Here is a 16,779-nt window from a genome sequence, read left to right as displayed (position 1 = left end):
TATAAATACATACACATACATGCATTTGAGCGTCTTTTACATGCTGTCTCAGCTGGCGGTTAGACGAATTAGCTGTAAGCTGAACTAACATTAGCTTTCTGGTGGAGGCTAACAGCAGACCGCTACTGTGGAACAGATTGTGCAGTGTCATAAATCCTCATACATCATGATTACCATCTTTCACATGCGCAGGATAGGTCATGCAGGCAGAACGGATCGTGTCCATTAGTCACTCCTTGAGTCATACCCGATGAGAGTCGAGTCAGACCAGATCGGGTCGAGTGCAGATGTGAGTTGCACATGCTCAGATTTAAACGGTTTACATCATAACATGTCATACTGAGATTTGTGAAATCCATGATATAATAAACTTTTCTAATTACAAACAATAAACATTTTAGCTATCTATGATTGTTTGATTGCTAACGTTACCTTAAAACCCCATTCCAGCCATTGTTGTGTTTGATTGCTAGCTTGTAGCTAAGCAAGCAGTCATTTGAAAAACGTTTTAGCTATGGTTGTTTGATTGCTAACGTTAGCTCAAAACTTTATTCAACTGACAGCCTTTGTTGTGTTTGATTGCTAACTTGTTGCCAGAAGTGAACAAACTTTGTTAAGTAGGTTCATTTTTACTGTGTTAACATTACAGAACTCTCTCGTTAGCATCTTGTATGCTACTTGTCGCAGTGACGCAGGCGCAACTCACATCTTGTCTCGTCACAAAGTGACGCATGCGCGACTCAAATCTGCATTCGACTTACATAGGGGCGTGACACCATTCAACAAATATACTAAGGGGGTACGCCTCTCCTCTCAAGCTCATTTGGAGCATTTTTTAATGCTACGAAGCTATCACCCTCCGTTAAAGACTCTATTTGTCCGTTGTTTATTTCTAAAGAAACACAATATTGTATAAAAGGCTCAATTACCTTGAACTTGGAGATTTCTCTTGGCACTCTACCAGAAGACTTACAACTTTCAGACACGTCGCCCACGTCACATCTACGTCGTCAAGCTCAGTTGGAGGCTGCGCAGTAACGCCTAGCCCTCACTGAAAAAGTGCTTCCATTTTCCTTCACTGGTCTCCGTCCAGAACAACGGGATCCGTTGGTCCATTTCTTTATGTCTATGAAAAGTATGGCTGCATACTAAAAACAAAAATGGACAACTTCCTGTTCTGGGTCAAAGTGCATATCAAGCTAAAATAAATTTAAAGGGCCGGTAGGGGGTTATTTCACTAAACCTGAAGGCAAAACAGTTATGTTTACAAGTCAAAATAAACAAATGAAGTAAGCCAGTGAAAGAATACTAAACTGTTGGCTGCTCACTTTTATCAACGTCATTTATCAAGCATTATTTGGCCACATAGCCCATAGAGGATATGCTGATATGTTATGCAAATGTGAAAAAAATCTTGCTTTTCTAAAGTGTTATGCATTTAAATTATTTATAACTTAAATCTACCAGATCATTTCAGCGCTTATTTTAGTATTGTGATCCACATCAGTATTACCGCCTCTGATTTTGCTTAACCCATATAGGCATATATTTTTAGTAATGATAATATAATAGTCAGTTTTACTTAATATTTAATTATTTTTAAACAAATTTTTATATTTATTGTATGTTAATCTCTGCAATAGGAGCCACTTGCTAAACATATACATTATTTTCTTTTTTAATATTTGTTTTATCCATGTCTTGCTGTGAATGTATGTTTACTCCACTGACTTACACACACAGACGCACACAGATGCAAATTAAACGTACTTTACACATAATTAGACACAAACCCACTGGCTAACAGTGAATGCAATGCCTCATCAAGTTAGTGATTTCAGTCCTCCGGGTGGTCAATCCACCGCAAGGGATTGTGGTCCAAGCAGAATCACTCAGACTGGATCTGAAGGGAACTGAGAAAAATTGCAGTGGACAATTGCAGAGGAATCACACGGGATTTGGTCTGTAAATGGAAACCCAACACTTCACATCTCTCTCTCTCAGTCTCTCTCCGTCATTCCCTTCCTCCCTCCCTCACTCACTCTAATATAAGCTTCTTTTCCTCTTGAATATATAAATAAAATGGCATTATGACCTTCCAGCACATACATAAAAGCGGTTTATGATCCACAAAGTGAAAACTAATTCCAGCAATAAATATTTACTTTGGGACTCAGCTCAGGTCAGTTAATCTCAAGCTTATTGTGCAGCTGTTTGTTTTTTTACTATACCCATACAAAACAATGACTGTAAGAATTGTGAATTTTCCAAAGCATATATTTATATAATTTGTATAAATAAGATAAAAAAAACTTACATTTAGAAGTGTTAGATAATGTATCTTGTTTTAAGAGGGAATTTCTTATTTTACACTATAATCTTAAATCAAGCAAGCTTGTCAAGTGAAATATCTTGCTGCATGAACATGTAATTTCACTTGTTTTGAGTACCTTTTCCCTCAGATTTAGTGTTTTTATCTTGTTTTTAGACACCCCGTTTTTTGCAGTGCATGGCCACTGTCATACTTGTTATTTTGTATTGTACTTGTATGCGGGCTGGGTTCATCAGCAGGTATCTAAGGGGATGAACTGTGCTTTCCTGACTTGACATGGCATGACCCACAATCACCACAAATCCGTGTCTGTCAGCCCTCAGACTAACCCTGATAAACCCATCCATCACACATACCTTCACAAGAGCACTTAGTTCCACTCAAGAACTCCCCATCTCTCCTTCCTAGGCTTTCTTAATGTAACCCACAGAGAACCGTCCCTCCAACAATGGGATGTGACATGACCGAGGCCTGACCTGCCCATCTGAACTTGTTTTTTAGCTTATGTGTTGGTGTGGATCTCTGCTCACGCTCTGTATTTTTTTTGTATGCAGGGGCGCACATATAAAACACAGCAAAATTAGAATTGTGTATGAAAGAAGGCAAGAAGGCTGATGGAGAGAACAAACCTCCTGGGTGCACTGCATCTACTAGAAAAAGTATCTCCCCCTCCAGTGTACTTCCTTTCACTGCATATCCATCTTCATCTTCTCTCAGACATTTACCTCCATCCCCACGTTCAATGAAGAATTGCAGAGAAACGTCCCCAGCATTTATCACACCTTCAGACCACTTACTACAACTTTCTTTTTCTTTAATGTGTGCAAGCCCAGCTTTATGTCAGTGGCATGTATAATGGTACAGAGATGGTATCATCAGAGACAGGCCAGCTTGACTAAATGGGAGCGGCAAATTGACTGTAGTATTAATAGAGAAGGGCCTCTTTCAGGCAATCTGATAGGATCGCATTAAAGAAGGCTTGCAGATGAATATGATTAGCTTTTCATTCCTCCTAATGGAAACATCTTCTGAAGAGACGAGAAAAATAAAATGTGTTGTAGTGATAGGGTCTTTGTACCACTGATGGGATTCTTATTGCCTAATTTGGGTAGAAAGTCCATTAAAGTTCATTGAAAGGACAATGAATGTTCTCTAAGTATACTCTTAGTTATGGTGGTGGACCAGTGGTTCACTTTGTGTGGGCAGTGCTATGCTTTGTTGATGCGTATACCACCCTCCACTTAAATAACTTCATATTGGGCTTGTTTTTGCCAATCTCTGAGAATGTGTGTGTGTGTGTGTACTCTGCATTTTTAGTATCAACAGATTGTGACAGAAATGCTCCATTAAATTACAAAATGACTATCATGAGCAAAACTTCTTACGGAGATTATTGTTCATTCATGGAGAGCGTCTAGGATACTGTTTGTCCTCAAATAACAACCAGCGCTATTCACTGTGATCCATCAAAGTGAATGCATTTGATGAGGGCCGTTTAGAAACATGTTTCTGGATATCTGCAAGACTTAAAAGAAATATTGATATGGTTTTTCTAGCTGGATAATATGATTACTATAGAAACGGCCTCACCCTCATTTTGTAAGTGTGCTGTGAAGCATGCTGTGCAAAAAGGATGCAGAGTAACAGCAAGTACATTCTGAGATGTCTGTTTTCAAACTGGTTTAATTGTGTGCATAAATGTGTATAAGAGTTGTTTTTGCATATGCATAAATGCGTAGCAGCAGTAAAAGGTGGATTGACTAGATGTGCCAACTACTGTACATTACATATGCATCAGCGGACCAATGCTAAATCCTGTAATAACCTTGTGTTGTTAGTATCCATGTGAAAATGTATTCATTTGTCACGCAGTACCCTACAGTGTTATTGAAGGATCAGTGGAAAAGAGGAATTTTTCAGAAAAGAATATATTCAAAACTATGGGCAGATATGGTAAATGTGGGTTTTCTGTGTACATACACTCAGTTATCATAGTCCGTTTTTAAAGAAGTGTTGATTAAATGTTTGGAGGATGTAGTTTGTGGTGCCATTGGGTTGAATTTCATTATACTGAGAAATGTTTATAATATTTTGTCCAGCCTGTTTATATAAATAAGGACACACTAAGTACTGAAAACAACTCTCATTATAACCCAATACAACTCAACAGCACCACTAACTGCAGCCTCCAAAATGATCATGACGTTGAATCAGCATCCCTCTAAAGCTGTGTCTTATTACAAACTGAACATTATAACCTTCCTGAAGGTCTGTAGTATCAGACTCATTAGTTTTAGCAAGATATACCTACTAAACTGGCAACTGAGTGTATGTCAGTGGTTGAAGAATTTTTTAGATCTTAAGTAAAATTACCAATACCACAGTGTAAAACATACTATGTTACAAGTAAAGGTTCCCAGTATGAAAAGTAAAGGTTCTTTATTAAAAATGTATTTCAGTAGTTTTCAGTGTCTAGGTCTTATCAGCCAAGGCAAAACTATTCATAATGCAGGATAATGGGCTCCTATGACATTATTATAAATTATACTATTGGATTATTTTAACATAAACAGGATTTGAATGTTGTAGCTGGCTGTAGTAGAACTTTCAGCCATTTTACCTGCTGTTCTGTTAGGTGGTTTAATTTACTTTATGACAATGCATTGTATCTTATGTACTAAAAAACACAACGTTTCCCCCCCAAATCTAGTGGAGTACAAGTATAAATTGGCATAAAATAAAAATCGGGTAAATGGATTTACTACTGACACATTTACATGCTATCATATCAAGTGCCCAATTCCAGACTGTATATTTAAGCACATGTTTCGTGTAAAGTATATGTGTGTGATTCCATTAGTGCGTGACAGTAGCTTAACCTCTCTGTAATTTCACCTATCCATGGTTTATTTACACTACAGTTAGATGCCACACCATATCTCTCGATTTTCACTGTTTCTGACACATCACATTGCTTTCTAAAGGGATGAGTGTGACAAGCTTGAGAAAAGACATATTCCCTGGCAACATTTTGTTGCTGTCTTTCTGGCTTTGCTTCTGCTGCGACTTTTCCTGTCAGCCTCTCAGCGCCAACCAAACAGCAAATTTGCACAAGATATGTTCACAGATGAGCGTGTTCATTAATCATTATCTTATTTGTCTGTTTACCCAAGATAATTTGTAATATGCACACTGCAACATGTTGAGCATGTGTGCTTTATAATTATTGTACAGTTGGATTGGATTGGCAATAATAATTTAAAGTTTAATCACAAGCTACACCATGATTCAGTTTTTCATATGATGGAATGAGTTTGACAAATACAAAGGGAAAGTTATTGTTTACAATTAACAAGATGATAGTGCTTGAGGTCACATTAATACATTACATTACTTCAACTGACTTACAGGTTTATGGAACTAACTATAGGGGTAAAATCATTTGTGTTAAAAATGCCACCCTATTGATGTAAAAAATAAACCTTTTTCCAAAATCTGTCTTTATCTAATTATATGAATGGCTGGATGCATAAATGTTTTTTGTTTCATGTTAAATTGCAGTGGGAGTTTTAGTCTGTTCTAATAAATTCAGTAGAACTTCTTGTTTAGCTGGAAAAGAAGAACAAATTACCTGCACTTTTAACTCATGAATAAGAAAGGAAGAACATTAGAAATAAAGTTAGCTTTTCCAACTTAAGTACTTAAGTCTTTTAGCTTTGAATTTCTTCTCCTTCGTCTTCTCCTTCCACTGATGAATCCTGCAGTCTGGCTTCTTCCTTAGGTAAAAAAGGAGGGGGTTTAATATAGTTATTGTAATTGTGTTATCTGTCGTTGAAGTCAAGATGAGATTGCTTTTGACTTGCAAATATTTCAGATTGAATTGGGCTAAATGACTTTTGGGAAATGTCCCTGGCATTCACCGTGTCCTCCTCTTTTTCTCTTCTCTAAAGGTTAATAGAATCTGCTCTTGGTGAATGAGTCTGTGGACTTTACTGTGCCATTCAGTGATAGAAGAGGTTTGGTGGGAGCCTCTTTCTTTCTCTCTCGGGGTGCAATCATGTCAGCAGGTCAAGCTTTATTCTGGCAGGAATGGACACGTGCAGAATGACAAAGTCCAAAAAGAAAGATGAAAGCCTTTTAAAAGAGAAATGAATGGGCACCTTGTTGAACTCACTTATAGTGTGTCATAATGTGATGTGGAAGACCTCCTGTCAGCTGTGTAATACTCAAAGCATGAGCTACCACCGACCGATTGGATTAAATGCATAAAAAGATATTTTCGCTAAATGTATTCTCTCTTTCTCCCTTCACCTTCCACAGATACGGAGACATGGTTCCTAAAACGATTGCAGGGAAGATCTTTGGCTCAATCTGCTCTCTGAGTGGGGTGCTGGTAATTGCTCTGCCTGTCCCTGTCATCGTGTCCAACTTTAGTCGCATCTATCACCAGAACCAGAGAGCAGACAAGCGGCGGGCGCAGAAGGTACAGGTGAATACAATCTTATTTCCCTTCAACTGGGCTCCAGAGGGTTGAACCGCCAGACATACTGTACATACCTCAGAGGGGGAGCGCCGACGTCTCTCTTCCCCACATGGTTCAAGTCTTCCCTGAGACTTATGATGACTTGTGTATAATGCACGTTGACTTACATCATGAGCAGTAGTGTGATGCATATTCAGTGAGTATCACCATGCTTTAACAGACCTTCTCCCTTGACCTAAACCTTGACCTTTCTATTTTTTCTTAGTTTTGCATAAATAGATCCCTTTTGGAGGATTTTTTTGGAGCCAGACAATAATGAAAATTTAATAATTTTCAAGCTTAACCTAGGGTAGCTCAGCACTGGGTCTCAATGGGATCAAGAGGCAGCTAATCTACATTAATTGCATCTTGTAATTTACATACATATAATATATATGCATATACATTACATGATGTTAAACTTCAGATTAATTTCCTCTTTACAGAATTCTTTAATGTAAGGAATTTTGGTTGCACTTTCTATTCAGGGTTTGTCAGTTATACCCAATGGCTTTCTTGGTGGTTGAGTCAGTTAAATTAGTCAGGTAGCATGAATTAATGCTTTATAGATCAGTTATAAGTCAGTAACATGAACAATGTTTAGTTGGCCAGGTTGTATAACAATCCCTCTGGCAGTGGTGGAATGTAAATACACGTATTTAAGTACTGTACTGAAGTTCAAATTTGAGATACTTTACCTACTTGTACTTTACCTGAGTCTTTGACACTGTCTACTTCTACTCCACTACATTTCACAGAAATATTGTACTTTTTACTCCTCTTCATTAATCTGAAAAAAATAAATATATATTGTATTCTCCCAGACCAAAGTATCCCTTTACCTCCACAAGCTAAAAGTTATCCTCCAAAAATCCTAACATAGCCTGTTAAAAAAGTCAAAATCAGTTATTTCCCGTATTCACATCATTTTCTCTGTTGGTCTGTCCTTTGTCCTTGTGAGGAGATTTTGTCCTTTTAAGAATAGCGATAAAAACACATGCTGGCACAGATTTATGAATGGATTATGGATGCTTGTTTTCAAACTGAGAAAGATTTAAAGATCCTATCTTCCTTTGGGTAAATAACCCAGCCTTTAGACCTTTAAGAATCATGTTGTTGTGTGTGTTGTGTGTCCATGAGCCAAACTGGGTAGCAGCATCAGCTGGCACACATACAAAACTGGGCTGGTAATCAAGCCTGAGGGCAAGCCTGACAGTTTGTGTTCTCTTGAGATAGATAGTGGTGTGTTTGTGTGGAGCTGGCAGACATGCACACACTGACACATATTTTCAGTCCATTCCTCATCACTCTCGTTCACACCTCTCCTAGCAAGCCTTTTTTCACTCCCTTTGTTTATTTCTTCTCTGTTCATTTCTGCTCCTCTCCCTCTCTCTCACCCTCGCTGTGATTACTGCCATCTATCTTGGCACATGCTCTGTGGTTGTAGTTTAAATCTGTTTATAGTCCTGCAGTTCGACCGTGGCCTGACCGCTGCCCAGTCTTAACTAACCTTAACCTTGTCTGCCAAGCAAGACTCCAGTGTAACACAGCCAAGTGGGGGATGAGAAGACAGACAGGACAGAATAAGAGTTTGAAGGTTGGGAAAATTATCTAGATTAAAAAAAATTGGTTGGAGCCAATGAGATGTATAGCACTGACGCCGAAAAGAGAGAGAGGAGAGGAGGTGTGAGGAGGAGTGCCAGAAGGAAGGAGGGAGCAGGGGAGGCAGGGGAGAGTAGACAGGGGGGACAGCTAGAGGCAATGTGTGTCCTAATGTTGTGTTCTTTCCTGAAATAGCTATTACCCAGATGAGGGACTGGCTGGAAGGAAGGATGCGCATCTGTCTGTCTGTCTGCTTGTGTATGTATGTATGTGCATCTGTTTAAATGCATGAATCCACGTATGTGTGTGTGTGCGTCCAACTTACTACCTGTCAGTTTGGACTTGACCTTGGTCTGTCCCACCTCCCTGAGTGTTCTCCACTAACCCGCAGTATGGTGCAGTGTCCCAAACACAGCTACGTACCAGACACCTACACTTCAGAAGTACCAACAAACTGACCAGTGTAGCATGACAGTACTGTTGTCATTAACCAGTACCAAATAACTCTCTTAAGCCCTTGAATGCCTCCCTGGCTTGCCTGCAGTGAGGTCAGTGATTTGCTCAAGCATCCATACATTCAACATAGGTTTTCTCTATTTCATAACAGCATGACCAAAACGTCTTGTCATAGCCTTCCTAATAATATTCCACGTGGATGCCTTGATCCTTTAGAGTGTTATTACAAATCAAGATCTGAAGTGCCAGGTATGATAATAGGTTTGCAAATGTGATATTTAGAGCATTTAGGAGAAGCAATCGGTGTACCATCTCTTTCTTTTATTAGCCCGCAGGATTAGGTGTTGCTTAGCATTTAAGCTTGTGTGCTGAAGATCAGTGGAGTATGTCTTAATTACGTGACATCGAATTCCCATTGACGTTTTTATATGTAAAGGGGGTTGAGATGCCGTGAGTATGTAGGAGACCCCCTTGATGGAGTCTAGACAGTGGTGGGGATGGTGAGGATGAAGAGGATGCTGAGATCTGAATGGATGAGAAGAGAAGCGAGGTCTGTAAAGGTCAGACCTGGGAGATGGAAGGATAATTTGGAAGTGAACGAGGACATAGTCCCATGTAAATTCCATCCTCCTACTGGTTACTTCCCCCCCATGCAGTCCATCTGTCTCCAAGATCCAGTAACCCCGGGTACAACAGGAGCAATTTAAGGCATGAAAGACAGAGGAATAGGGGACAACTAAGAGAATAGAACAGTTACAAAAATGAAATTAAGAATCCAGGGGTGCGCAAAACAGCACGCCTGCGATTACATCCTATTCACGCTGAAATGAGAGCTTATAGCAACGGGGAGGAAAAGAATTAAATATTGACAGCCTAATGGGATTTGCTGATAAAGATTGTGGCTAAAGCTGGGTGTTTTAACTAAAAAAGTAAGAACTCTCTAATCAGCAGGTAATGTGAAGCAAGAGGAGACTGGGAGCAAGGTGAATGAGAAGATAGTTTTTCTGGCTGGACTTAGGCTAGTTTAATTTGATTTCATGTCCCAACTGGTTGTTACAGCTTTACCTTTCTTCGTCTTTTTTAGCCATGCTAGCCATGTGGGTCGATCAAAGGGGTAAGCAAGCATCTGAAAAGCGTACTTCTTATGTGGAGGTTCATAGGCTAACAAGCCATCATCTTCTGCTAGCATTCCATTGACTGCCGTTCATTTTAGCATCACTTTGACAGCAAATAACGTTACATCTGAAGCGTTTAAAGAGTCGATTTGTCGATTGTTTATTCTAAAGAAACACGACAATGTATGAAAGACTCCATTACCTTGTATCGCACATTATGGCCCCGTAGCAGCCGTCTTTATAAAAATAGGCTAACGATTGTGTCATAACCACGCAACCTGCTGTCGCACAATAGATACGCATAGTCAGAAAATGCTTGCGGTCAATCGGAGGTGGATCTAGCATGGGACGTCCTGCACAAACCAGACCATTTGGTAATAGCCAGCTACCGTCAGTGGTGACCACAATTTCTTTATTTACTCGAGCCAGTGTGAAGTATAGAAGTTCCTCTGTTTGATTGTCTATAAAAGGATTCAGCGAGTGTTGCATTGAAGAGGATGTCAAGGCAGTTTCAGGCAGCATCGCTATGGCAATCAACTTAGAATCCTGCCTACAAAGAAAAGAGAAAAGCCCTGGTAACAAAAAAGTGAGCCTCGAGTCGAGCCTCTGCGTACCATACAGTGGAAACACGTCATTGGTCTTGTATGAGTGGTAGCAACTTCAATGGATTGTACTGCTTTTTATAACAACTACTGCTGGCATGTGTTTAGCTCATTACACGTTAGATAACATTAGTTTTTTTTACTTTAGGTTGGTACAGTCTCTCACACTATAAAAGATAGTAATCCCAATGTAGTGGGTATATGATAGAGCCATTATAGTTGTATAGTCCACTTTTTCACTGCTAATGATAACTGTGATCCTTAATGTCCCAACCGAGTCATGAATTAGTCAGGCATACCATATCCATCAATACTCCATTACTACCGTCTGCATAACATGTAGTGTTCTTTAATGCTCCATAACCCTAATGACAAATGACCTCAGCCATAAAGTCAACCACATAGCAAATGTCACTCATCATTTGCCATATGAAAATGTCATTTTGTCAACGTTTATTACCTGCATATCGTTAAATTTTATGGAAAATTCATTCTTCCTCAGACAATTTCTTAGAAAAAGGCTTTGTTTAATTGAGAGTAAAAAGAGATAGCCATTCAAGATTGCCTTTCACATTACTTAAAAGACCATGGGAGAGCAGACAGGAGGAAAAGAAGGGTTTTGAGGAGAGGAAGTGAAGCATTTTCCAGTCTACTCTCTTCTCAAATATAATATGTATTTGGATCTTTTTAGATGGACTTGTACACTGGTTTGGTAGCAAAATTGTAACTAACCCCTTTTACCAACTCACTCAGGCACATGCATGTACAAACTGCAACACAAATATTTTCTCATGGCCAAACAGAACTTCTGTAAATGTCTATTAAAAGAGCATGAATAATGTACCTCATGTAAGAGCAAAAGAAGCACGTACCAGTGATTTAAGAGAGTTTGCCGCCTTTACCAGTGTTCTCACACATAATTTTCTCTTAGGTACAAAATAAATTCAGGAATGGTCAAAAAATGGTCTTTCTCTCCCCTGACTTAAGAATTATAATGCATTCATCTGAATAAATCTGGAAAATCATGAAAGTAAAATATACAACTTTCTAAATTAATATTCTGTTCACCACATCATTATAGCTAGCTGGCTGAGATTTTGTGCTTTTATTAGCATATTTTAGCACTCAAATTACACAGTTAAGTAGCTTTTAGTAATATTTTCAACATTCTCAATATTCTGCCTCAGGGTCTGTCACATCCCCTTGACCCCTCCTATCTAAGTTGTGGAGCGTGCTGCTTCTTAAAGATGTTAAAAGTGATTTTTTAGCATCTAACTTGTATGTTTACTCTGAACCTGTCAGAGATGTCAATTTATGGGTGTGAGGTTTATTGGAACTTGGAACACGTGCAGGAGCAAAACAAAAAAAGTAAGACAGATGTATGAAAACGCTTTTGCTGTATTTACAAATCCCAAAAATGTACTATTGTAAAATAACCCATGATTATACCATGTGGAGTTATGCAACAGTTATGGATTTTTCATTGACAAAATTGCTCAATGGTAAATATGTATCCTTGCTTCAAGTGTAAAACAGCATAATCAAAAACAATAATTGTATTTTGTGTCTGTGAAAAATCACTCGCCATCTTTATTCAACCGCCTAATCTTTTTTACACTTTGACTGGAAATTGTTCTCAGGTTTGACAAGTTGTTGTCCTCAAATTTAGTAAATTCTAAAATTACTGTCCGTTACATTTCTTGTTCTTGGTCTCTTTGTGAGTCTCAGTCCATTTGCTCCAAATCATCCCAATATTGTTTTCCCTCACAAGGTTGAAGGCGGAGATGACTTCTGGTTGAGAGTGTTTTGCCCTTTTCTAGACAATCAATGAAGTTGTTGGCACTTGGGAAGAAGGCAGACTGAAAACAGAGTTGGTGGGATGTTGATAGAGGACTTCACTGAGGGGGGTCCAGAGTTATGCTATGAAAGATGTCCTAAAAATCATCAGCAGAGCAGAGCTTTAATCTTTTCTATAAAGCGGAGCTAATCCAGGTTTAGCAAAGGTATTTTGTCCCTGAGTGGTGTTAGGCCGAGGTTAAGCTGTCTTTGCTACAGAGGTAAATATCTGTGGACCTGTGGAGGATTCCCACGGAATCAATTGTTTCCATCACTGAGTTTTCTTCCATTACCAACTCCCAGATGTTTTTTCTAAAAGTCACTTTTCCCCAAATGTCTCTTCTTTTTTATCCGTCATTCTCTCTGACGCTCCTCACGTCACTGTCTCTCTTTGTGTGTGTGTGTGTGTGTGTGTGTGTGTGTGTGTGTGTGTGTGTGTGTGTGTGTGTGTGTGTGTGTGTGTGCGCGCGTGCACATTTTTTCAAGTAACTGACTTATTTCCTTGAAAAAGCAACTATTCAGATGATCAGCACCTAACAAAACTCTTTTCTGTGCCTGTGTACGTACGTGCGTGCGTGTGCACATACGCGCTTGCCTGCGTGCTTCCTCATCAGATGGTCTCTTCTGTCACTTGCAGTGTTCCAAGGCAGGCCTGCGGCGGAACCTAATCCTCATAGCTTGATTGCTCTACTTTACACTCAGCCAAATCCTAAATAGGCAGCCTTGCGAAGGTGCCATGCATTTTTTAACTTTCACTTTCAACTAAATTACTTTTGACAAAACTTACTGGCAATGCTCAGAGGAGAATGCAATGGGAACAAAGGGGAAATATAGAGTTTTTTTATATATATCATTTGAGTACATGCCAGTTTAGATTCCTCAACTGGTGATGAATGGTGTTGAAATGAAGCATGTGTGCTGGCTTGTCTCCTATAGCCATAATCTTTGAAGTGTAATTGATCTTAAATTAGGGCTTTGTGGCAGGAAGAAGGGTAAACATTTCGAACATTTTTTTGGCCTTTTGGTGCATGGAAACATCTGGATTTCAACCAGTGATATTGAGCATCACTATTCTGATTGGTTGCCAGGTTTTACATTATGTTTGATTTTTCAAAGCTACTGATTTTCAAAGTTGTTTCCTGAGTTAGTGAGAATTTTATATATTTTTTTGTTTTGTGATGTTGGTCACTATTTTTGTATTAATGCATCTAAATACCATTAGTTTCCCATCTGTTTAGCTATGTACAAATTTATTTATTTAATATTTTAGGACACATTGATGAACATGTACTATAGTACACGGAAAAATGCCAGATTGTAACCCAAGGGCTAATTTCCATCTATAGTCCAATGGGCCGGTTGAAGTTACAATAAAAAAATGACAAAAGATATACAATAGTAACATTTGATATGTAAAACAAGGACAAACGAAGAGACAGACGAAAGAGAAGAGACAGACGAAAGAGAGAGACAGAGAAAAAAACACATTTTGTTAGCTCTAAGCAACAACTTTACTTGGCTCTTAAAGTAGGGCAAAGTGGGATATTCCCTGATAGTTGGAGGTAGTGTGTTCCATAACTTACTACCTTTAATAGATAGTGCATTATGGCTGAAGGAGGTTTTTCTAAAAGGAAACTCACAGTACCTGTTTACCCTGTCCCTGTAACAGCTCCAGTAATCTCAGTCTGTGTGTATTTAATAAATTCTAGCATTGGAGGAGGTGCCAGGCTATGTAGTACTTTATAAATTAAGCACATTGAGAAAAATTTACTAAAATTATTACAGCTCAGTAAGTTATATTTATCTGTAGTTATATATAAGATGTTGCAATGATGATATACGACAAACAAACAGGTTTTTTTGCATTTAAGATCTATTGAGCTACAGTATATTTGTATGTGTGTAAGAGCTGTTGCTGAACACATGCTGCATCTTCAGGATTGTTTGCTTCTGTGAAAATTACAGTGTTGTTGGCATAAAGCTGGACATCCAAGTGTATACAGTATTCAGGTAAATCATTAATATATGATGAAAATAAAATGGCACCCAGTATGGACCCTTGGGGGACTCACACTAAACACACCAATGTAAGCTGAACTAACCCCACCTACCACAGTGCATTGTTCTCTGTGAAACAAGTATGAGTAAAACCAGGTAACAGTTTGAGCAGAAAAATTAGAACGTCACAATTTGAAAACGTGACGGTGTCAAAAGCTCTATTTAAATCTAGGAATGCAGCACCAAGACATCCATTTTTATCTAGCTGACATTGGATTTTTTTCCCATGAACATAGCCAATGCAGTCTCGGTTGAGTGGTGGGGCCAGTACCAAAACCGCAATGGATGTAAAGATGTTTGGCTATTGCTGAGAAATTCAATGATTTGCTACCATTTTTCAGTAATTTTAGTTATAGGTAGACTGCTAATTGGTCTATAGTTATTCGTGTCAGATTTGTCCACAGCTTTAAACACTGGGGTTTCTGAGGCCAATTTCCACGCCTTAGGTACAATATAATTTTTCATAGATAAATTAACATTAAGTGCATAATTGGGGGCGCTAAAGCCACCTTATGTGATTTTATAAAACTAGTGCCAAGCCCATAAATATCCTTGGCTTTAGAGTTGTTCAAAGCCGTAATGATATCAAAAACTTTTGGTTCTGTGATTTCTTGGACATAAACTTTAGGAACCTGCTGATCAGAACCCTCAGAAGATGTAAATTGTTTTACCAATTCTGCTATTGATTTAACAAAGAAGGAATTAAGCTTGTGCCAGAACAACAGAGTCAACAGCAGATTGTTGATTTTTAATTCTAAGCCTTAAGTTTTCTGCTTGGGTTGTTTCTCAGTCAATTTATTTATTTTCTGCCATATTTTTTTTAGAATACATCTATATCATGTTTTCAATAATTAGGATATAAAAAGTTTGCTTTGGCCTTTTTGTAACTTGGATGTCACTTTATTTCTGGCTCATGTGAAATTAAGTCGGTCTATATTAAGTCCAGACATAATAGATTTTCTGAGTAACTGATCCCTATGCTTTATTAGCTTTAAACAGGAAGGGTTGAGGCAGGGAAGAGAGTTGGACTTTTTTTTCCAATAGCACCCCCTCCTAGAGAAAGAGAGGATGACCTTTTTGACTTTCGAGAGGAATAAGTCACTGCCAGCGTCTGCAGCCTCACATTCCATAAGGCCAATCCAGTCACTATCTTTCAAAGCTCTATCACATTTTCTAGTTGGTTCTTGGGGATTGTCTGATAATAGTACGATCTGTTGACCTATGCAATGGAATTTCTCAGCGTTTGACCTTTTCTAGAAAAAAAGATTACATTGTGGTCTGAGAGACCTGTTAACACATTGTGGAGGATTGTAATCCTTTCCGGTTTATTGGTGAGAACTAAGTCAATTCTGGAGTGAGTGTGGTGCGTAATTCTGGTGGGTTGTTCTATTAGCTGAGTGAGGTTAAAGTAATCTGTTATAAACTTGAGATTGTTTCTGTTTTGTTGTTGTAATTGACATATAAAAGGAGGATTTCTTTTTTATGATTACATGAAGTATAGAGTGGTTTGAGCTGGTCATAGAAATTCAGATTAGCTGTAGATGTGTGATAGATCTTAACTTAGACATCTCTCTCGAAAGGGAGATGTTTACACCAATGCATTCTGTTGTGATGTTACTGGGCCCTTTTGATCTGATTGCATTTCAAGTTGTTCTTAACATGCATAAGACCCCCACCCTCCTTATCCCCTGACCCCTATCTTTCCTAAAAGTTTGGTATTTGAGTAGTGACACAGCCGCTTCGGGTGAGGAGCCAGTCAGCCACGTTTCAGATAAACCCATTAAATTGACGTTAGAATTACATAACAAATGTTCAATCTATTCATGTTTTGGAACCAAGCTGCATACATTTAAATGACCCCCGAACAGCCTTTTTTTTTACACTGGATCAGTTGTTTATGTTTTCTGAGTATTGGGTTACATACTGTGTGGATACTGTCGTTTTGTTCCAGGCGTTAAGTGACAACCTCCTGCTGCATCGCTGGTTCCCGGCTCAGACCTGGAGAACTTATTTCCTTACAGCCAATCAAATCACTTTATTTGAAAACATATTTGAATAAAGCAAACATCATTCTACCATAGTCAGACCCTGAAATTGGTTTAGAGCAAGACAGCAGCCTTTAACAAAACACAATGACAGAGGGATAAACATCATTTCAGTTGGACTAAAATACAGTAACATCTGTATAGGGCATAAATTACTGTCATTCATAAATTCAGACCCTCCTTTTGTTTAAAAAATGGGGACCAGGATCCT

General features: G+C 38.6%; 1 protein-coding gene across 3 annotated transcripts in view; it reads left to right on the top strand.

Moving 5' to 3' along the window:
• The window catches only part of kcnd3 (potassium voltage-gated channel, Shal-related subfamily, member 3), a 97,969-nt gene that overhangs the window by 69,637 nt on the left and 11,553 nt on the right, over positions 1 to 16,779 (top strand). For all 3 annotated transcript variants that reach the window (XM_034876398.1, XM_034876397.1, XM_034876396.1), the window contains one exon: positions 6,653 to 6,821. In XM_034876398.1, coding sequence (XP_034732289.1) covers positions 6,653 to 6,821 — 169 coding nt within the window. The remainder of the gene's footprint in view (positions 1 to 6,652; positions 6,822 to 16,779) is intronic.

The sequence above is a fragment of the Etheostoma cragini genome, chromosome 7 (assembly GCF_013103735.1).
Source record: "Etheostoma cragini isolate CJK2018 chromosome 7, CSU_Ecrag_1.0, whole genome shotgun sequence".
Lineage (NCBI taxonomy): Eukaryota > Metazoa > Chordata > Actinopteri > Perciformes > Percidae > Etheostoma > Etheostoma cragini.
This window is presented reverse-complemented; position numbering and strand designations above follow the sequence as displayed.